General features: G+C 37.4%; 2 protein-coding genes and 1 non-coding gene across 3 annotated transcripts in view; 2 read left to right on the forward strand and 1 right to left on the reverse strand.

The window, feature by feature from the left end:
* The first annotated feature begins 6984 nt into the window (after nt 1-6984).
* On the forward strand, nt 6985-13428 carry LOC108576275. The gene is given in 8 exon segments (XM_017939234.1): nt 6985-7059; nt 8906-9008; nt 9597-9728; nt 11157-11596; nt 11663-11888; nt 12521-12779; nt 12871-13049; nt 13052-13428. Coding segments are annotated over 8 exon segments (1791 nt in total).
* Trnat-ugu lies at nt 10149-10221 on the reverse strand. The gene has a single exon. It is a non-coding gene; the product is annotated as a tRNA-Thr (tRNA).
* A 5289-nt stretch (nt 13429-18717) lies between the features above and the next one.
* Nucleotides 18718-24329, forward strand: part of LOC108576261 (Usher syndrome type-1G protein homolog) — a 6783-nt gene continuing 1171 nt past the window's right edge. Inside the window, 5 exon segments of the mRNA XM_017939220.1 lie at nt 18718-18740; nt 21049-21192; nt 23155-23427; nt 23540-23813; nt 24037-24327. Coding sequence (XP_017794709.1) covers nt 18718-18740; nt 21049-21192; nt 23155-23427; nt 23540-23813; nt 24037-24327 — 1005 coding nt within the window.

Here is a 24329-nt window from a genome sequence, read left to right on the forward strand (position 1 = left end):
GAGACAGAAACAATGACGGAAAATTTGATTTAGCTCGAAAAATAAAAAACGCCGAAAGTCAAAGCAACGACCGACAGACACAATGGCACTCGTTAAATCGACGATAAGCGTTGACGGTGCAAGTCGCGTCTCATTCCGCACGATCCTGTCGAAAAGAGACAGAAATAGCGTAGAGAATCCCCGTGTATAGGTATAGCAGCGTGCGATATAACACATCGATCTGCGCTCGCGCAAGCGTGTTCACGGTGTCTAGCTCGAGAGCAGATTTTCCCCTTGCCACCCTGTATAGGCCATGACCGGGATACGATGCCAACAGGTGATGCTGGAGGAGTAGAGACACTCCCTCAAGCGGCATCGTTGATCGTCGTCCCTCGAGTCCTGATCCTGTCCGGTGATTTAAGAGCGTTTTCAGCCGGTTTCCTCGCCTGTACAACTGCAACCACCGAACCGGAGGTGAACGCAGACACGCCAGTAGTAGGCGTAATTTTTTCGTTCGAAAAAAAGAGAGACACACGTGAGAAGGAACGATGAGAAAGGTGGAAAATTGAAGGGAGAGAGAGAGAGAGGGACGCGGTATCAAGTATCGACGATCAACGACACGAGTTTCCGATCTCGCGATGATTTAGTGTTGAGAGAGAGGGGGACGCGGTATCAAGTATCGACGATCAACGACACGAGTTTCCGATCTCGCGATGATTTAGTGTGCGAACGATTCTCGGTTTTCTCGGTTTCATGGTGTTTTTTACCTTCGTTCCCCGCTTTTTTTTTGTGCTCACCCTTCCTCCTTTTTCTGTGATACACCCCACCTTAGGGGATACTTGTAAATCCCGCCAGAAGGATTATTAGCAACCGGTGACCGACTGCAACACGATGGTTTATCGGTAGAGAGACTTGTTTGTGATCGCGGACTTTCTACGAGCAAGTTGGAAAGTTGTGAAGAACGCGTCTCGTAAGGTAGCTGGAAGGGAGGGAATACGTTTCCCGGTGATGGGAAGGGGAAAAGTTACGATCTGACGATGATCCAGTGCAGTTTTAGTGGTTTCCTTCCGCGACTAAACGAAGGATCGTGTGAGAAAAGGCGAGTAGTCGAGCGGACCGTAAACCTTAATTCGATCGAATCGCGATTCTAGTGGGATGAGAAAGTTCTTATTTGCTGGAGTCTGTCCCGGATTGCTCGATCAGTGGTTTTTGTTTAGAGTACGTCGTGGATGAGGAGGAGGTATGACTGAGAAATTGTGCACGGATTGTGACAAAGGAGGGGAAATGATTGAGACACGCGATATCAATGAAACAGTGAAGTTTTCGCATGTCGCATTTTTGCATGTGAAAAAGTTGGAAGAAATACGAGGATTGTAAAGATTTCGCCGATGGAAGAAAGCAACAGGATATACGAATGCCTCGAAATATTTCTGTAGGTATTTCTCAACCTCTCTGCCTCTCTCCGAGACAAATAACTGACGTTGTTGAAATTTATCGCGGGAATAATGTTGTTCGAATGTCGTTCCGGAAGAATCGCGAGTCAGTAACGTGGTTTTATTAACGTGGCGAAATTTTCTTCTAATTTGACTAATTTCACGGAAAGAAGTAAATTGATTAATCGTAGGAAAAAATTATTCAGGCATTTCACAGTGAAATTGAAATAAATTAAAGGGGAATATTGCTGGCAAATTAAGAAACGAGAGATGAAAATAGTACGCAAAATTAATACAGTTCGATCGAGTGTTCGCATCGTGAAATAACGTTAGATAGAATGAACAGCATTTGAAAATTCGAACTGGTCAGGGAAAATTGGAACAATCGATTGCCAGAGGTAAATGACTGTGGCCTTCCCTGATTGCGCTATAATGTAATGAAATTCTCGTTCAATTTAATCTGCCATAAATCTCCCGACAAAATTGCCGAATAAAATCAACGTACCGTCTCTTTTAAGAAACTTCGCCAACCGTGAAAGAGACCAGCTTAAATTATCATTTTCACGGAAAACGAATCTAATTAGAATCCGAATCAGACACCCTAGAAAAAAAAAAAACTAGCGACTAAATATCGAAGAGAATCGTTAACTTCGTAACTAAAAAGAAATCGTAAAAGAAACACTCGAACGACTCGTTAATGAATTAACGCGGCTCTGAATGCAACAACTTTTCTCTCCGCACAGACACAATGCGACATCTGAGGTACCCTTTGAAGAAAGGATCCACCTTCCACCTTTGAGGCAAACACGCGGCAAGTGTAATTACGTTGACTCGCCAGCGTGGAAAACGGGAACGACACGGTGGTGGTGCGGTCATTAAAAACTATCAAACGTTTGAAAGAACCGCGGATAGACCGACCGTTCCTCCTTTCTTTCCTCGAAAATTCAACCGTGTTGCCCCACATACAGAATTAACCTGTAAACGTGGTGAAACACGAATGAATCGATAACCTCGAAATGCAAAAGAGACGCGCGGTACCTCAGTGGAAACAACGAAACAAAGGTTGCACGTAACAATGCCGTAGAGCGAGGACCGAGGAGGGGTTGGAAAAAGGGGTAGAGAGAGAATCAGAAGACCGAGCCTTGTGAATGAAGTTTACGCGGAGAACTAATTGGCATTTGCTAGACGGGACCGACGAGGCCCGGTTAATTACGGAATTAGGGGACAGCCAGCCGAAAGAGAGCTCGTGTTGAAATGACAAACGCGTTTTCAAGAGACACAGTCTGAGTACTTAGACATTTCACCGTCTCGTCACCGGGATTTCTCGCCTCCGGGTGATTTTCGTATACGTGAACCACGTGCTGGAACGAAAATAAAGCAGCTCTTAGGCGGAGCAGTCGTTACCTATCTCTTCATCGTGAATTTCTAATCGTCAGCTGTCTACTTTCGTACTTTTTCCAATTTTTCTCGTGGATCGAACGTGTAACCACGCGATCGAAGTGCCGCCGGTGCGCGATCCTTCGTAAATTTATGACGAACGTGTCGTTCGGTTTCACGGCGAATTTGCATAAACATCGGCTAGAAGAGAATGTTGGAAGAAAGAAGCGGATGCTGCGATAACGGATCCAGAGTGGCGCCAAGGTGAGTGAAACGAGTTTGCACGAATACATTATGTTTTGTGGAAGGAATGGAAATTTGCCTCGTTTTTTTCTTCTCGGTACAGTATCGTCGCGATAGCGTTTAGAGGTACGGTTACGATTTCACGTTTGAAGATAGTTTTGTCGTTCGTAAGAACGTGTTGCCGAATGATAAATTACGGAGGTGTAGCGTACAATGGTTCGTTCGTTGGAGAAGGGTAAAATTGTGATAAGAGGACGGGGGCAGAAGTTGCATTATCTCCCTTTAAATTTCTTATCTCTCGTTCCACGTGAACGTTTCCTCTTTGCGAACCGTTACCAAGAAAGCACTTCCATGGGATAAAGTTTAATCACGAGAGCAATCCTGCTTTCTGCATATTAAAGCACGCCTCGAACGCGGGCTTAAAAGCTGGATCATTTTGCCGGTGTTCCCGGGGACATTCGACCATCGCAAATAATCTCGTAAATGGACGGGGAGATCTTTGTTCGCGGTGAAATGTCTGGAAAAAGCGTCGGGAGAATAGGAGAAAAAAAAAGGGAGAAAACACAGCGCGAATGGGAAATTCTTTTTTTCCATGAATTATTCAAACGAACCATTTGGTTATCTGGCAAACCGCGGGATCTGATTCGACTGTGAGTAAAACAGTTGGACAAAATACGAGAGGTCGCGGTTATGCAAATGAAGATAGATTCGGTTCTTTGGAAACGATGCAATGCGTTATTTACATTTCTCCACTTATCGCCTTGGGATTTTTCAGGGATTTTATGGTAGAGTGAGATAAATCGTTTACTCGTTCATCATTCTTTCTTGTTTATTATACGCTCGTTGTTTTGTTTGTTCTCTTATTTAATTATCGAAAATTGAGATACTTTTTAGCGTTAAAAAAAGGAAAATTGACGATGTGAGTGTTTGAATATAACGTCGCTGGAAACGTGTTTAAATGTTTCTAAGCTGGATGCATTAAAATTTTAACGAAAGAGTGAGGCTCGAATTTTTGAAAGAGATGACGTTTTGCTGGGTGAATCACAGTTTGAAAAATAGTAAGAATTTTTTTTTAACAGCCTAATTATATCTTAACGCATAAATGACTGCATGTCAGTAGCTTTACCCTAATAAATTCACTTTTTTATTTCGAAATTATACGAAAGTAGTAAAATTTTTCTTAAGTAAATTTAGTAATTTTAAAAAGTGTGACATTTTTAAAAGAAAATTCCTTTGTACCGTGTAAAAGTGGGTAAAAGTATGCAAATTCACACTTTTATGGAAATTCTAACAAATTATACGAAAGTAGTAAAATTTTTCTTAAATAAATTTAGTAATTTCAAAGGGTGTGACATTTTTAAAAGCAAATTCCTTTACACCTTTTTCTTTACACGTAAAATATGTAATATCCATTATCTCGCTCCTTTTTTATCAGCTGCAAACTTACTATCCTCTTGTCAAAACCTCTTTTCTACCTAAACCAAAACTGACTTCCAAATAGACAAGATCCTTTCTTTAAAAGTAATCAAGGCTCTCGAATTTCCCCTCAGAAATTTTTCTCCCTGTATTCAGATACCTCGTTCAATCATCGAAAAAAAAAAGACTACAATTAATCAAAAAACGAGAAAAGGCACGAGAAATCTTCGTAAGCTATCTGTTAAGTGTTAACAGTTTCTCCCATTCTCTCCGCCCATCTGTTTCATCCGAACGCATGCGAATGAAATATCGCCCATTCTTCTTGGATTTAAATATAGGTTAACGGTGACTTATAGTCGCGGATCCTATCGAGCGAATTTACCATTTAAATCGAGAGATTAAAAAGAGAATTTGCTCGGTTGATCGCGGCTGCGTTCGAAGATTTATCACTTCGTAGGATCGACAATATTCACCGCGAAAGGAGATTCAAGAGCCTAGCCTCTCGATCATCTTAATTGTAACGAATCCTTTCGCGAATTCGACGTTCCAATCTCTTTCCACGAAGAAGGCTTACACTCGAGCCCCAACGAAGGCCTCTTTTCCTTCCTCGAACATTCTATTCAAACGTGATCCACGAGAAAAGAGAAGTTTTCTCAGTTCAATACGTTTTTACTCGATAGAAGTAAAAACGAGACCGATGGCTATCAAACAAATCGGGTCACGCGCTTCTATATACCAACTATTCCATCCAAACTACAACACTTTTTTTTTTTAAAAACTTACATTTTCCCAACGTTCCCTCTTTTTTTGATAAATTCGACCGCAAAAAAGTATCGACAGATTTGCATATATACGTATATTTTTTACGGAGAGGTGTCCTCGATGGAATATTCGAGAAGGTGAAAGCCGGAATCGACAGAAGCAATATGTCAGGTGGAGAAACCCCTACTCTCGAGTCGCTATTCAATCCGCGATCGTGCTCTCGAATACATCTGGAATCCGCGGTAAACCCGTGACAGAGAAAATGGGCAAGTTTTCCAGTTGTAAACAGAGATTGCGGAAGAAAGCGTAAAGAAGGATTTGGATCGATACGAAGTGCGAACTTTCCGCGGTGAAAGACGGAGGAAAAGATACGAAACGGGGAGATGGAACAATGGTTCCCCTGTTATGTGCACATGAGTAGACTAGCTCACGTATACAAAGGACACACATATACCGAAGAATGATAGATAATTGTACACGAATACATTGTGCGAGCCGTGGACTCTGTTACCAACCCTTATGTAAAAGTGAATGAGTACAAGAGGATGGTAAAAGCCGTGGCAAGTGTACTATATACTAGAACGTATCACGAAGTTGAATTAAAGCGACGCGAGGCAAGAAGTTTCGCCCTTCTGTTTAAATGAAACGAGGCACTGAGAGAGAGAGAGCTGGAATATATTCTATTTTCAAGCTACACGCGTAAATTACGTCTTCGTGGGTAACGTTTGGTAATCAATGATGCTGAGAGCAATTTTGTGTAGTAGAATTATAGTTAGGAATGGATTTTTGCAATGTGTGTTAACCCTTTTCTGCGGGAATAAGTAGAGTGTTCTTAAATCAAATTAATCTTGCAATGGACTATTGGATAGCTTATTCAAAGTAAATATTCGACACCAAGTTTCAACCCTTTATCTGGACTGGAAGGGTGGTCACAGGGAAAATTTAGGTTAGCAATTTTTGCCCTATTTTTTCTATTTAGAGGTATGCAAAAATTTTGAAAAAAATCTGGCACGTTGAATGTACCGAGGTATATGTTAGTGAATTTTTTCAGATTTTTTCGTTGCAAATTCTAGTATTAAAAAATGAAAAAAGGAATGCGAATGAATTATCAATTTTTGCCCTATTTTTTCTATTTAGAGGTATGCAAAAATTTTGAAAAAAATCTGGCGCGTTGAATATACCGAGGTATATGTTAGTGAATTTTTTCAAAATTTTTCGTTGCAAATTCTAGTATTAAAAAATGAAAAAAAAAATGCGGATGAATTATCAATTTTTGCTCCATTTTTTCTGTTTAGAGGTTTGCAAAAATTTGGAAAAAAATCTGGCGCTTGTATATACCGAGGTAGAAGATAAGGAGTTTTCTTTAAAATCTTTCGTTGCAAATCTTAGTTGTAAAGAATGAAAAAATAAACGCGTACTTTATTAAAAATATTAATACAACTGTTTTTATATTCTTTTAATAGCAGAATTTTTTTCAGATTTGCAATGTTTAAAAATCTATCTCGTGAAGCAAATCTACTTCGTGACTGGAAAATATCCGAATCTAAAAATACAGGTGAAAATCCCTGGAAGTGTATAAATCTGCAATAAACGTTTTGCGTTTCCACTTGCATTGGCCTAATTAAATTTTCAGTCATCTCCGTTTTGCCCTGGTCTATCCGAACCTCTATCCAATTAGCTTCTCGCTTCAGCTTCTCTTTTATTAAATTTTGTTAGAGACTCTCCGAGTCTCTCCCTTAATAATGCAAAATTTATTCAACTTTAGGAGTGCAAAATGCCCCAAGGAAGCATCCATTGGCAAGGGACGCAGAGGAGAGCCTGCGGTCCAGGAGCGCACTGGAATGTCCAGGTGTGTTTCGAACTTCTAACCGGAACCTCGAAAATGAATATTCCGCTAACAGCATTGCTCCGTTTGGCACCCAAGGAATCACTCTCGTTTATTCGTCGAATTGCAAAAAGACAGTTCGTTTGAAATTTTCACAACTCTGTCCTCTAGATTTTAGATTAGATTTTCCATCCTCGTTTAAGAGAGACCCAAAGACACGTAGAGTGATCATTTTATCACTTCTTTTTTGTATTTATCAGTGAACGAGGATAACTTGGATTACACAAAGTCGAGTACAGTAATTGTATTACATTTTTCTCAAATATTTCTTTCACTTCTTCTTTTAGAAGAGATGTTTATTATTTGTTGTTTTTTATAGACTCGCTAATTACGTTATAGGCGCGGTACAAACAGAGCATGTGTAGTAACACAGTAACCTGATGTTTGTGCAAAACGACGCAAAGTTGAGGTGCACCGAGATATCTCGCAAATAAGGAAAAAACGGGGAATGTCGATCGAAGATGTAGTATTAAGAATTTATTACGAGAATATCGAGCAGAAAATAAGTAATTTTTCCAGGTTATCGAAGGGATAGTTTTAAACTAGGAATTAATGGTTCTTTTTTATCGTGGAAATACAAGTGCTGAATCGTTCTAATTCGATATTTGAAGTATTTATTGTTAAAAGATAATGCGACAATTCATTTGACCACTTTTCTCTTATTTGTCAAGTATGAAAGACTTCACCGTGGAACACCAGAAAATGTATAATCTATCTTTCCTTTCATAAAATGGGGCAAACTATAGGTATTCCACAGAAGATTATAACTCGAGCAATCTTCACGTGTAATCTGAAAACGCAAACACATAATACCTTCGACTATTTCCCGCGATATTACCCAACTGTAAATGCAAACAGAAATCCGGCTGTGCACATAAACGCGACCATACTCTATCTTTGTTTGCGATACGAAGGAAAAGCATATTATTAACGAGGGAAGAATTTCGTGCGATAATTTCTTCGTTATGCCATAAAGATGTATTTTAGAAAAAGAACTTCGATTGAATTATTTCTCTTTCACGTTTCTTACAATTAGCATGCACCTGAATGAATACGAATTTTAGAATTAGCATGCTTTCGGCAACGATTTTCCTGAATTTCTGATCAAAATTTCTTTCAATCTTGATACTATTATATAGGATAAATTGATCGCTTTTAGTGCATTTCTAACGTTATTTGGATCATGTAGAACAGAAACACGCCTCATATTTGTCAAAAGCAAATATTAACAAAAATTTCACGAAATCCAACTTTCACTGCTATTATCGCTTATAAGACCTTTGAAGATTTGCTCACGCTGTACTTTTAGCACACTTTCACCTCAGTTCAACCCAATTTTCCTAAATTCTTTTGGTTTTTTGGGGGGAAATTTGAAACCGACAAATTTTCAATTCCAATTATCAAATTTTTCCAAAATTTCAAATCGCCAAAATGACAAATTCTCGCGATCCACGATTGAATATCTATCGTCTGCCAAACTCTGCCGCAGCGAAAGGGTTAAAATCACAACACTGATGCTTCCAAGAGATGAAAATCATTTTCACAACACTTAAACGAACAAATTCCCCTCGACAAATGAAAAAGCGCTTAAAACACAAAAAAAGACGAAAAAAAAAATTTCACATCTCTTCTTAGACAGTGTCACAATGGCCGGAGAAATGTCACACTATCACAGAAGGTGATGAACGCATTTTAGCTAGCCATAAACTATGTACAAACGAAGGTAAAGCATTCACGAATGCGACCAACAAACGACCGGACACACCGTCCGCTGTTATTAACTGTTAACGAAGACAATTAAATCGAACAGGTGGTGAGAGGCAAGGTGACAACGCGGTGCTTGTGGTACGCCTGCAAAGCTCTCGGAATTGGTCTGCTACTAATGCTTTCAGGAGCTTGCATGGCGACCATAGGTGAGTAGAACACTGGGGACTAATAAATGGTTTTAAATTAACCTCGTTATCGCTACCAACTTCTATCCGCAACGAACAATCAAACTATCAGTCCTTTCTCTTAACGTCAAACGTTCCACCTTTTTTAAAAATTTTCCCAACTACTGAGAAATCAGTAATTCAACATATTCGATAAACTTCTACTTCCTTTTTCTTAGTCGAAATACAAAAAAAAAAAAAAAAATAGGAAAAGAACGTAAAGATAGGTGCATGATGCTGCTTAGAATTTCTTCTGTGCACAGTGCTTGTTATTATTTGACAACAATTATACATAAATGCGTAATTATAAGTACTAATTTGCATGCAGCGAACAGAATTGAGTAATTTGAATAATATCCAGTATTGTCAGATTACCGGTTTACCTGATACTGATAAATAACGTCGTGAAATGATCGACAGCATGCAACTGAAGTTATTTTCCTCGTCGAATATTAATTCTAACAGGATTTCACATCGCGCATACGAGACGATGAGATAACACCTAGAATTACAGTCTCTCTATTTCGGTGATCGTTACAAAATATGCTGAAATACGCGTGTCGTGCACAGGATATTTCGCAGATCAGCTGTCCGTGGCCCAAGAGATCAGAGGCAATCTAACAATAAGAGTGAAGAACGAGTCACGTGGATTTCATCTGAACAACCTCAGTTACGCTGGCCCAATCGTGATGGGCGTAGGAGGTAATAATAACATCTACCCAAAATTCTACAATGTTCGATTCTCGTTGCAGAAACTACGCCATCGTTCGTGCTATTTTCAGAATTATCGCAATTCAACGCTTCTGCACGAAAACGGAGTTAGATACAAATTTCAAATTTTCGAGTGAGACTGATTCACGTTCGCGAATCCTTTTTTTTTTTTTTCTTAACACGCACTGTTTTCACGTTGCAATTGCCGAACGATTGCGAAGTGAGAAAGAAAGGAAAATTACGAAACGTGTCGAAACGAAGAATGAAGTGATAACCGTTGAAGGCTTGGCGTAATTAAATTACGAACAAATTTAGTTTAAATAGGAATGAAAAAATGATATTTGTTGTTACTGGGATAGTGTGCAATGCGTGTCGTTCATTTCGGAAAGAAAAAAAAAGAAAAAAAAGATTTGCCCCCAGAGAGATTTGAACTCTCGACCCCTGGTTTACAAGACCAGTGCTCTAACCCCTGAGCTATGGAGGCTCACGTGTAGGTACATCTTGAAAACAGGTTATGAATCCATTTAATATTTCTTGGACGTTACTTGGAAAATTTTCTAATTGTATACGCGAATTTTTAAATAAATTAACAACGAGTTGCACAAATATAGCATAAAATCAGTGGATATTTTTGAAAAATGAATAATTTCATATCGATTTCTTAAAGTTTTCCACGTGTACGCAAGATTTACCTAAGTTCACGATTACTTTAGTTTAAAATTATAAACTTTCAGAATGAGTTAATCAACTTTTATGTAAAATACGCAAACATTTATACAAATCGTTTAAATTGATTAAAAATATAGTCACAATATACGTGCAACTCGAACACGATCTTATCCCAAACTGTTTTTAAACATTTTCAACATTAATTAAATAAATGAAATTCTACTAATTTATTTTCACGATTATAATTTTCATGCAATTTATTAATTTATCACAGAATCAAGTTACATTCTTCACACGAGTGTTTCACCAACCGACTGCTCGCTCTCGTTAAATAAAATTTGCAATTTAGAAAAAATATGAAAAAAGAGAAACATCGATGTCTGACGTTAAATCGTTCAAAAGCCTTCACGGGCCGCTTAATCGTTTCATTGTCAACCCTTTGTTCCCCGACTCGTTTCACGAATTCATCTCCCTCGATACGAAAGAATAATTAAAGAGGGCGTATTATCCGAATTCTCTCTAATTCCTCTTTTAATTCTCCTTCAAATACCGACGAGTCTCGATAAAAAAAAAAAAGAACCAAAGCTACAAACTACCAAGTGTACAAGTAAGAAAGTTCCCACAAACGATCCGATACCCGAGCAATCAAAGATAAACGCCTAAGAATGTGAATCACGAGCTACGAGAAAAAAAGAAATAATTACTATCGAGAATCTGTAATCGACAAATAACGCAAGAAAAATCTCTCAGGATTTATCGTGGTAGCGGCTTGCGTGATGACCTTCGAGGCACGCGATAACGCAGCCAAAGTGGTGCCGGCTCGTTTTCGCTTTAATCAGACCTCGACAATAAAAAACACGAGAAACCAACGGAACCGAAGGTCCACGTCTAGCCAAACGACGAAATGGGACCACCAGCTCGGTTTGTTCAGAGTGAACAGAAGTCCCAGTCCCAGTATTCACGAGGTCTCCAGGAAACAATTGACCGCGGAGTTCATGCAATTCGCGAAGGAGTTGAACCAGAAACAAGCGGGACACTCGATCAAAAAAAGTCCAAGCGCACCGACGTTGATCGATAAGAAATCGCCGCGCAAAAGGACGCCGAAATACGCAGGATGCGCTCTGTTGAATCCGGAATTGCTGCAGAGGCACGCTCTTTCCGTGGATAATCCGAGCTACAGTCCTCATCAGGTAGAAAATAATCGAAAGGGTAATTTGATGGAAGAATTTTCACATGTTTCAACGTGATTTAAATAGGTCAGCAGGGAGAGTTTGGAGCAGCAAAAGATGGGAGGCAGCCAAGTTTCCATGGCGATGGATTTGCACATTCCCAATAAAGGTCCTGTGACGTTGAAAGTTAAGGACAGATCGGATACAGCGAGGCGTCATCAATTGCTTCGACAGACGAAAGTCGAGCATGTGGAAGAACTCGATGAACCTGTTCGATCACCAACGGGACGCGGTTATTCGCCTAAATTATCAGGTTAGTTAACTCGAGGGTAACTGTAGAGGTCCGCGGGAGGTTTGAAAGTTTTCACGGCACCGCGCTCTTGCCGCCTATAGGCGTTTTGAATATTTCCTAGCAGTGCACCCTCGGCGCCTATAGGCGTTTCGAAAGTTTTCTCGGCAGTGCGCTCTTGGCGCCTATAGGCGGTTTAAATATTTCCTCGCGCCCACGCTGTTGGCGTTTTTTAACACACTTGCATTCTAATTGAATCCTTAATTTTTGCCCTCTGCGCACGTCCATCTCGATTCAACGAAGTTTTCTGGAAACTTAAATTTGGAAATTTGTGAAAATTTGAAGGAGACGAAATGAAAAATCGCGGCTTTGCCACGCGAGTTGCATATCTACTAAAATTTGTCGCAGCAAAAGGGTTCGACTAAAAGGGACACCGCCTCGATTTAACGGAATTTCATTGAAACTTAAATTTGAAAATTTTTAAAAGTTTTAAAATGCCGAAACGAAGAAATTAAAAGCGTCTGCCGTATTAAATACTAAATTTAGCTGCATAGTACAACCTTCCGCAACGAAAAGATTAAATTAGAAGAAGTTACTGATTTTTAAAAAGATTCTTTTTACGAGTGACGAATATTGGTTCCTCCCATTTCTTCCAGGTGCCTACAGCAAATACCCAGACGATTTTGTACCAAGGAAGAGAAACTCGATAGACATAAGACTGTTCGAGGAGCTGACGGCGACGAAGGATCTGACGAAAATATCCCCGAGGGATTTCCGTAAAATTTCATCGCCGAGCTTTCACAAGATGTCGTTCGACAAAACCGGAAGCGATCGTAAGATCGAGAGGTCCATGGGCCACCGTAAAGCCAGCCTGGAGTTCAGGAAAAGTCCTGATTTTCGCCGTGCAGACTATCGGTAACATTTCCAATTTACCTATCTCCTCTTAATACTCATTTCTAAACGCAACGTCGAATAAAAAGAACTGACTGAGAAAAACGTATCCTAGAAAATTGTCCGTGGACAGATTCAGTATTGATTGCACCAAATACCTCTCGGACGAGATGGAAATCAGATCAAGGGCGAGCAGCGGCGAGAATCTAAGAAGGCAACGGCAACAGAGGCTGTACCATTCGAGATCGGACGACAATAAGAGAGCGTCCTTTGAGAAACAGCAAAAAGACTCTCAAAAAAAAGCGCCGGTGTCGAGAACGAATTCAAGTATTTCACGGCAACGTCACCGGACATCGAAGAACCTCGCGTGGATCGTACCGACGAGAATCACGCCATAGAGATCGACGAACAGATCGTGCCGAATATATCGACCGAGGGACCGACCGAAGTCGACGCTCTGCTCGAGGAACCCGAGCTGGAAAGTGTCTCGGCGATCAACGTGGAAAATTCGGAGGACGATCTCGAGGAGGACGAAACGTACGACAGAGCTAAAAATTCTCTGTTCAACGACGAACCGTCGAAGGAACAACGGCACCATTTTCACAGAGGAAATTTGCAAAATTATGGGAAAACCGAGGAAACTACTTTGTACATAGAGGAGGACGAAGTCTGAACCACCTGAATATCTACAGCGAAGGTAATTGGGGTACAAAGTAAAAAGGAAGTATAAAAATGGTGAACTCAAGGATTCACTAAATTTCTGGTTTTCAACGAGCGAAAATTTCAATTTCACAGAATTAAATACACGTTTGTAAAAATACTGAAGCATTGACGAACTCGTTGTATCTTCTGGTCGACGTGACCGATTGTTACTCGAACCACGTATTCGACGTGCAACGTTTTAACGAGAAGTTGAACGTGAAGTGTACCGAATAAAATGGTGCACAAAAATACAGCCACGTGTAGGAAATGACAAACTTAGTTTCACGTGGCTCCGTTCGTTCTGATTATATCTTTACATAGTTAAATTTCGATCAAATTTCAGACAGAAGTCGGTAACATATTTTTTAAATACACAAAAATTTCTCTCAACAGTAGTAAATTTTCTTTTCAATCTGGTATCATTTCTCGTGTGTTAATTCAACGATAGAAATTTTGAATCAGCCACAAAGGTGGCTGAATACAGGTTAACACGATGCGTGCTCAATAATCCCGAAATATAGCCTAAGCGACGCTGAAATGACTTGCTGGGAATTGCATTCTGTTGCAAGACAATCATTTCCAAAGGACACTATTCTCTTTACAAACGTTGCGTACGATAGACAAAACTTGCCAAGTCGATGGCGAACGATTAACGCACCTTCTTAAATGATCCATCGATCTGAGAGATGAATATTTACACCGAAAGCGTAGAAATCGTGAAACATGTTTCTGGCAAAAATAATCGCAGAAAACTTCCACAATCCGCTTAACCCGTTTCGTCAATAATTTGTGACGTCACAGACGATCATGAATCGAACAGTGGAAGAGATATTGCTTTTGCTTTATGGTCAGGTATGATTGGAACATCTCTAAGTATAATTATTCGTATAGAATTGAGTAGACCTGGAATATGAACTGGAACATGACTGCCCATGAGTATGATTGGTGGGTTTGGTAATTGATTAATTCCTTTAATAATTGCTTCTCCTGATATAGCTATTAGTTTTTGGTCACTTCCTCCATCTTTAATTTTATTAATTATAAGATATTTATTTCAAGTTAGACCTGGTGCTGGATGAACAGTTTATCCTCCTTTGTCTTCTTATATATTTCATTCTTCACCTTCGGTTGATTTTACTATTTTTCCTTTGCATATGTCAGGTATATCATCTATTATAGGTGCTATAAATTTTATAGTTACAATTATATTGATAAAAAATTTTTCAATCAAGTATGATTTCTTACCCTTATTTGCTTGGTCAGTATTTATATACCTGTTTTAGCTGGGGCAATTACTATACTTCTTTTTGATCGTAATGGAAGAAAAAGAGCGTTGAACGTTGCAATTTGACGAGAAGTATGTTTTCAAACGCGACGGTATTTTCATCGAAAATTAAGCTACAAGCGTAAGCGAACTTTCTCGACCCGTTCGAGAAAATTTCCTCTTTCGAATCCGAAACGATAAACGTTGAATTAAAAATTGTACCGTGCTACGAAAAATCGATGTATCTGCGATACGACGACGTTTCACTCTATCATATCGTGTTCACTTTGAATATGTACCACGTTGTATTTGTATATCGAAATAATCTCCAGCACTGCGTTCACGAAAGCGCGATTAACTCGATGAGAAACGAAGTGCTGCGCGATTCCCTTTCGTTCTATCGTTGAACATTTTCACGAGTTCGCATAAACTGCGGCCTATTTATCGATGTACCAAAAACCGTACGATATATATATATCTAAATCGATGTTAGATTCGACGAGGATCTATCTCTCTCTTCTCGAACGATATTCGAACGAGAAACGAAGAAATTGTATGAACTTTTGTACGACGCTCGGGGTCGAGTGTGAAAGAAGAAGAAAAATAACGCCTAACAAATGTGACAATCCATTTAACGTCAAGTGATATACGCGTTGTTATTTAAAAAGCAAACAAACGAAGGCTTAGCCAAATGAATGTAAAGATCTATTTTTATATTTATCGTACGACGATACGAAGGCATTGACGAGACACGGGACTGAACCGTGTTAAGTCAACGTTTAACATGAAAATCACCGTTCTCCAGATCTCGTTTACCTTCGGAAAACAAAGAAAAAGAACAAAGAATTGGTACGGAAGAAGGAAAAACCCTCTTCGTTTAGTTTCTCTGAGAAATTTCGCGTCTAAGAAAATCGGTGATCGAACTTGCATTTAGAAGTATTTTTTCAGCGATTGGAATAAAGAATAACACAAGGAGTAGAACGAAACGAACAGTATTTATCTATAGGAAACAAAACGTTATTTGTTAATCGAGTTTGAATGGACCAATGTTTGAAACAATATACGTGTATAAAAACGATGAAATATCGAAGATATTTGGAAGATCACTTCTCTGGCTCTAAGTCCAATATCTTCCCCGCCCGATGTGCACACTTTGGGGAATTCTTTGTTAGAAGATATTTCGTGTGTACGCACATGTACGCTTTAGAGACCGAAATTTATTGAAATCCGATATTTATGTATATATATATACATTTAGTGTTTGTACCCTGTGTCATAGTGAAACAGAACTTAGTTTCCTCCTTTTGCAATAAAATTGCGATGTCTAATTGAGAGATCAAGGATAGATACTTATCTGATAAGGAAGATTTGACGAAACCGGGTATTTAAATTTCTTTTTTTTTTTACGAACTCAGATGGAACGATGTTTTGATAAATTTTGGTCTATAAAGTGCAATTTAACGTACGCAAAGGTGTAATCTCGAAAATGATAAATTATATATTAACATTTCTCTGTTTACTGTTCATATCGATACGATGTAAATATACGAAATATATAGTTAGCGATTAACAAGAAAAACATAATCAAGCTGTGATGAAATTATAAGTTATGTAATAAGTATTGATAACAGTAGGAAAGATTGCTTGCTATCGTCGTCAATGCTGTAAATCCAGAGCAATATTTGTAGATAGTGAAATTAAAAGGGGAAATATGGTAATTTTGTGTCAGTATTAAAAGTAACAAATGAATTATTTAAAACAAGATCGATGTCAATTTGATGCATTTAATTAATTTTGAAACTTACGGCAATAGGGAAAGGCGATAAATTGTGTAACGTAAGTAATGCTGTAACTTAGAAAATGATGTTTTAAAAAAAAAAAGTATAATTTTAGATAGGAAAACTCAGCTGAACAAATTTGCTTTTATTTTGCAAATTATTACCCAAGAGCAATTGAAAAATATCGTTTACAGCATTGACAATGTTCTTTAACCGACATAAGCAGTTTTGTCGCAAGCCAAGAATTGTATACTTAGCAAGCGTGTTGAAATAAATGAATATCGTTGTAAGATTCTGGACTCGATGTAATCTTTGCATGCTGACTGTTGTAATGTCTCAATAAAACAATTTCAAAAGTGTCATTTGTACTAGATGAACTGCATGGGAGGAGAGACAGAACTGTTTACAGGAAATATTCATCTTGTTGCATGCTTACAGTTGATAAAAGAAACTGCAGACTCACCGACTGCGACGTCATCTTCTCCATGTCGGTAACTTTCACAAAGTTTATTAAATATGTCCATTTTCGTTATAAACTGACAAAATTATCCGTGACTTATAAGGATACATATAAAATATGATACACTATACGACAGTACAAGATTTAGAGACAGATGAAATATAAAATATACTTTTCAATAGATCTGTAGCAGAATTTTCGGGCTCTAAACCCCCTTAACATTGCCATGTCATCCCAACTTTACCGATTCAGCACGGAATAAGATTGCGACATTAACGGTGGTCGGAATTAAAACTAAATCTATGAAATATGCTATACTTCGTTTGTGCTTACAATTTTATAAACACAGCATAACAGGAAACAATTTACGTCTCAGAATCTGAAGAACTGCGAGAATCGATTTTAATCGTTTTGCTCTGAAATTTTATAGAAACTATATGCTAATTATTAATCTACTACCCGTAGAGAATGAAACGAGAGTGGAATCAAAAATTTCAAACGAAATCCTAAGTAAATCGAATCACTTCTGTAATCTACCTTAAAGAACAAACTTTTATATAATTAGATTTATGCATGCACAGTTTATCTGATTCGTGTGAGACAGGTTTACGTAGATTATAAAATGAACATGGCTTTCAGAGATTAATGTACATTTTTAAATCGATGGAGATTTATTCGAAAATACTTGCTGCAAAATTATTTTTAACTTTGAAAGTTAACTAACAACGGTAAATACTATGGCAATATGTATAATTAAAACCAGTTTTAATAAGGTCATATTTCGACTGACTTTCACCACAAAAATTTTACCAATTGATTCGTTATAATATATTCTCTTTGTGTTGTAATAAAAAGTATGAAAGACAATTTTTCATTGGAGATGATTTATTTCACGTGTGTGCTCGTGTGCTGTCAATTTCGAGTGAATTTAATAGACGGGGATGTACCTCGTTCGCAATATCATTTACCGATGTGATAAAACAGAGACTTCACCAACTTGGATAGTTAGGCAACATGTAACTCCGAAAGTCACCACTCTAAATTACAGAGGGCGTCACTAAACCTGTGACTTTTTACTATATCCGTATTTCTATTTGTGACGCATCCGTAAGATGAAAGATCTATCCTGTACCTTCGTCTATAGTAGAACAATAACGACAATTATTCGATGCTATATCGTTGATTGTACGATTTATTGAAATTTCTATAGTCTGAAATATGTGCAACCTAAGGAACTTCGAAATACGTACCTAGGCTGTTACAAGACGATGAATCGAATTGCATGAAACTTTTGTATAAAATGACTCAGTTGCTAAAGACGTTATACAAGATTAATAGTGGACATTACGAAAGTTTGCCGATAGAGTAGAGAGGCAGGTTGCACACTCGTGCAGCAGGGTATTGAACGCCAGGTGGCGGGAAGTATTCGTATGCAGGCACCGGTACAGGTGAGCGACGGCGGGAACTGGTGAAAGAGCGAGAGAGGACTTGTCAAATTAATAGTCGAAAGTAAGATAGACTCGGTGAGGGGCAACAGAACACCGTCCAAGTTCCTTCGTTCGTTTGAGCAGTACACTGCTGGACGCCATACTCAGCACGCGTGGTTCCTTTAACCCCGTGGAAAATATGCAGAATCTCTGATATTCGCATTCGTTGTTATTTAAAGTGTCTCTTATATAAGAAGTGCCAGAAAGTCCTGTCTACGGCAGGGATGTTTTGCCATCGATAACACCACTTCCGAAAGGGTCAAGGAACAGAATGACGTCCGAGCGGTTTCACAAGTGAGTTTCCTTTTATACAAGCAACAGACTTTGTGCATACCTTTTTGAGTTTTCTGTGTTCTTATTTCCCTGCCAATGGTACGCGTTCATATGCTACAACGAGATATTTGAGACCTAGGAAGCAGAGAAATGTCGCGGAGGCAGGTTCTTGTCTCGGGCTAAAGTGAAAAAATGACATGCCTGGTTAACCATGAGAACGAGAAGTATTGCACTTTGAAATCTTGATCACCAGTTCAAATTCGATGGGATATATCGGTCAGAGAAATTGACCGTTTCATAATCCATACGATATCACATCATACCACATGTTTTTTTTCATTTTCTAATTATTGTGTACACATTGTTACTTCTATTTTTCCTCACACTTGTAAAAAAAAAATTGATATCTAGAATAATTTAATTAACGCCAGATGAATCAATGTCTTAAAAATCCTGCATTAATGTGAATTAATTGATATTCTTAATGTATCGATAATACACGAGTGTTCGTTTCGTGAATACATATACGTCGGTATTAATGAAAACTTTTAAGGCAAAACTGTACCGGTAAATTTGTAATTTTTTTAATTATACCAATTAAATGTAGCGTTATTGCATGCAAAAATTTAAAAAATTCCAAGTATATACCTATTTACCTAAAACTGTGCAATAGCTACGATCATGCACCACTTCATCGGTATATGTACATCAACATCGCGCGTGCGGAATTTATACATGAGAACACCTTTGCTTTTATTTGATTCAGTACGACGATTTATCACCCAGTTCATTTCTACGAACACCAGGTGTATTATACGGCACTTCTGAGTATCATCTCTGGTTAAAAAAGCCATAACTTAATTAAAACGTGCAATAACACACTCTTCGAATAGAAATACTTGATAAAGTATATCGTAAATAACTTGAAAATTATCGATATAATTACGTATTAATATAAATCTCAGATATATACGTCTTTATAAAAATATCATCACAAATATATTTTTAATGCTATTAAAATATTACTCTGCATTATGTAAATGATATTACTTCAATTTTGCATTAATTTTCAGTTCAATTATATTACGAAGATGCATGCTAACGAACTAATGAACTCTAGAATATTTTCTGCGATACATATACTTCAGATTTCTTGTCATTTTATAATAAATTTTTTATTGTTTCCGACAGTACTGATTTCTATTAATTTATTTACAACGAAAATTTATTCACTACAAAGATACTTTAATAACAGCTTCAAGATATCAAATGTAACAAAGATAATTGCAATGAAAGTGAACAATAATGGAAATCATATTAAAGTAAAACAGATTTACTTTTTATTTTAAATTCAATTGCTAATTCTGTATACACGTGTATATAATAGCTATTATAACCTGAAAAAGGTTACAATGAACAATCCCACTTAATTCAATGCAAATATTCTTTTCTCTTATAATAGTTACACTTTCAAGCAAAACTAATACGTATAACACAAAGATGTCAAGGCACGTTCACGGTAAATGATTTGTAACACGGTGAAAATTATCATGCATGAAACTCGTTAAAACTTTAAACACGTACTTTCTCTGACACCCCTCGCTCTCGTTTCTCGTGTAGCATCTTCTTTTCTTTCTTCTTCGTGCAACACGACGAAATCCGATACATTTCGAAAATTGCACGTAATAGAATAAAATAACGTTGGATAATCGATCGAAGTGTTTAATAATAGTACGAAACAAACTTTTAACGTCGAAATATGTAAATGCGTATGTAAAATCTTGTGTAATGGCTTTTAATTAGAGAAAGACTAATTAAGAGAAGAAAACACGAACGAAGGAGAAAACTATCACGTGTTGTGTCGCATTATCGTAGCACTAGTTGAGCAGTTTAATTCATAATTAGAGCTAAGAAATTACCTACAAACGAGATAACTAGCAATTAAACGACAAGATACCTGTAAATATATACCTATAGCGTGATTCTAGCAACTTATCCAGACTATAGCTCTGTTCAAAGTGAAGTTAAAAAAAAATTGTAAAGGAAAAGTTTGCACTACATATTTAAGAAACTCTAGCATACTGTTTTTGCACTTTTTTTGAAAAAAAATGAGACTGCCTGTTTTTGTTTTACGTAAATCGAGAATTTTAAATATTCGGCGTGTGAAAGTTTGATGCAAAGTCTTATGTGACGTATTAAATATCAAATATGTTATATACAGTTGCTACAACGATATATTTTAAACGTAGTATATTAAATACGACGTAGAATTTATCTGACTAATTGCATGTGATCGCCAACTATTCGCAAAAAATACGTTTTTCCATAGAGCTGCACGAAACAGTGCCTTAGACATTTTAAAAGAAGCAACAAAAAAGGATTGTAACGCACGGGATGAAGGAGGAGTGACCCCCACATTATGGGCAGCCTTTGAAGGTCATATAGATGCTCTGAGACTGCTCGTCGCCAGAGGGTATGCCCGCAAAACTATTTACTTATAAACACATTCGAGAAACATCTTATACGCGTCGCGAAACTTCACGATGCAACATTTGTCAACTGCCACTGCCACACAAAACTGACCACTTTTGGCGCGAAACGATGTTCATCGTTTCCGGTTACATTCGCGTTTCGATATTTACGCGCCATTTTAGTAATAGATTTCGTAGTTTGCACATGCGCAAAAACTATAATTTTAATATCGTATAATACGAAATTTCAAATATAATAAATTTAACCTTCCCATAACGTATTAGCAAATTTTATCGTACAAGTTGCCCTATTTATCGAATTTTGCAATTTAAATAAGAAAAGTAGATTTATTTTAAAAAATGAAAAACTTCGTAAAAAATTTTAAATGCGTATATACGTACGTACCTCTGTAACCTTGAAAGCCAACATGTGAGGTGAATACGAGGTCGTTGTGGCTAGTGAACACGAAACCTTTAACAATACTTCGCACAAATGACATTTCCGAAACGTCGAAAATGTTAGATCGGTTAGTACAACGTTGATCACTTTTAAAACGCGCGTAAGGTTACGTGCGCGCACTGTCCTATTCCCTATGCTCGCACATATGCATGTATGTACACAAAAGTTTTATATTAAGCAATGACAGATGTGCGAAACCGGAAATATACGCTATAATCTGGCATCTATCGACCCCACGAACGGAAATTACGGCCAAGCGAGCACCGATGAAAAACAATTGAATACGAATGGGACAAAACGCGGGGGAACGGAATGAAACGGAACAAGGGAACGAGGAATTGCTATTTTACGTAGTTACTTAAAATTGTTCTATAATATTGACATTTTCTAGCAAAATCATTTACACATCTTGCACACACCACAATAACGATTCCTTTATCGAAGTTGCACAATAAGACATAAAAACACACGATTAAATTGTTGAATTAAGACACTAATTCAACCACTGCACTGATTCGCGACCGGTCCTTATAACGCCATTTGAAACACTGGTGAAACGGTCAAAAAGCACTACTTCAATCAAATTTGTACTTACACGACTTATAGAAAAATGAATCAATACAATATTAAATTAATTTAATAGAATTTTGATTTAACAGTTAATAGTTGTAAAAAGTATTCTTACAATTCTCGTACTTTTAAACTGAAAGCAAAAAAAAAAAAGAATAAAGGAAATGGGAAATAAAATATGCTTATTATGCGTGGTATATTTTTTTTATCTTCTTACGTAATTATACATGGATAGTACACAGTGTAATGATGTAGCATCATAATATAATAACATAATACATGTGCAATGGTACGTTTGCTAGAATAATAGTGCAATTTTACTTTTTATGTAGTATTGTTTGTTTCAATTTTTGATACATCGAAATTTTCCAAATCTGTTTCGAAGTGATAATTTACATGGAATCGTTGGGACCGCTTTATAACCGCATATTATTTCATAGAATCAACGATGATCCGTGAAGAGACGATATAAAAGCTGAAACACCGCACGTGCCCTATTGTAAATAAGATCTGATGTTGTTTTACTGACTTCAGTTGTGGTTTGCCGAACGATAGAAATTCGATATAAGACCTGCTATCCTTCCGGAACTTTGTTCCGCTCATGTGTCATCGCGTGACAGGATGTGATGCTACAAAGCCCATTTATTCCCTCCATTCGTTTTCAAAGGACAAGTCCCTTTCGAACAAGAGTATTTATTTTTAATAATGACAATTATAAAAATATAAAATATTTTGTAGATCGTCGAAATATTTCCATTAGAAAAACCGTGATTCTACATCTTTCACAGTGATTGTTTCGAAATATTTCTCGTAGTACATTGTTAATAGAAAATATTACGTTCAGCATATAACTTCAATTACGCGAATATATACACTGAACAAGGAAGTAACAGACGCAGAATAATTTACTTACATTTAACGATTTTCTCCGTAGGGGCGACCCCGACAAAACCGATTATTTTGGTAACACAGCCCTCCACCTAGCAGCGGCAAGGGGTCATGAGTATTGCGTCAAGTTCCTCGTAAATTTCGGCTGTAATATTTGGTCATTGGACATCGATAGACATTCTGCAAGAGATTTAGCAGCTATAAACGGTAGAGAAATGACTCTTCAATTTCTAGATTTTGCTCAAGCTGATCAGGAATTAAACAATCGCAAGAAAAGTCGGATACTTCGGGAAAAGGCTGAAAAAGATGCCGAGAAAAGGTATATTCACTGAACCGTTTAAAAGTTTTTTAAATAATACAAATAAAAATGTATCAGCGTTAATATAACTTTCAATTTCAATTTTTACTGTTTACAATTATCTGTAAAACAGGTTGAAGGAATATATGAAGAAACAAAAAATGGCAGAAATTAGAGCTGAAAAGGAACAAAAGAAGCTGTCGAAAGATCGAACGAAATTGGATTTAGCCACGGTTAACGAAACCGGCATTCTACCTCAGAAACCCAGTATGTTGACCTTCAAAGGTCGAGTGAAGCCTTCACTAACGTTCAGCGATATCGTGGGCACCACAACCAAGAAACACGGTAGTGCAGTCTGTAAGAAAGCTTTAGCGAAAAAAGCCGTTGACGATTTCAAAGTGGTGGAGGTAAAAATAATAATTTAAATTTGTACTTTCTTCACTATCAATTATATTTATTTAAAAGTACATTGTAATACCATTAATTAAATTCATTAAAACTCTTTTGAATACAATAGCATAATATTAACATCAAATAAAAATTAACATTGAATCCGTTTTGTTCATGTGAAATGTATTAATTGAAGGAAAATTTCATTTCCACATATCTGACCAAATTATACATTGTTAGATTGAAGTAAATGGGAAAAAATCGATACGTAGCCTTACTGGTCTGAGAAGGGATTCTGAAGTAATGTATGTAGGAACATACGAGACACAAGCTCAACAAATAGGAAAAAGGGGAAGAATCTCGGATGTTTGGAGTACATTAAGCAAAGCACAAAGCACTCCCGACCTCTTAAGTGATCGAATCTTTGACGAGAATATGGAACAAAATGATAGAGAGGACACTAATGATATGAGAGATAATACTTTCTTGCAAGAACCAGCGAGTATTTTCAATCGACCTGGTTTTGGGTCGGT

The sequence above is a fragment of the Habropoda laboriosa genome, unplaced genomic scaffold (genome assembly GCF_001263275.1).
Source record: "Habropoda laboriosa isolate 0110345459 unplaced genomic scaffold, ASM126327v1 scaffold212, whole genome shotgun sequence".
Classification (NCBI taxonomy): Eukaryota; Metazoa; Arthropoda; class Insecta; order Hymenoptera; family Apidae; genus Habropoda; species Habropoda laboriosa.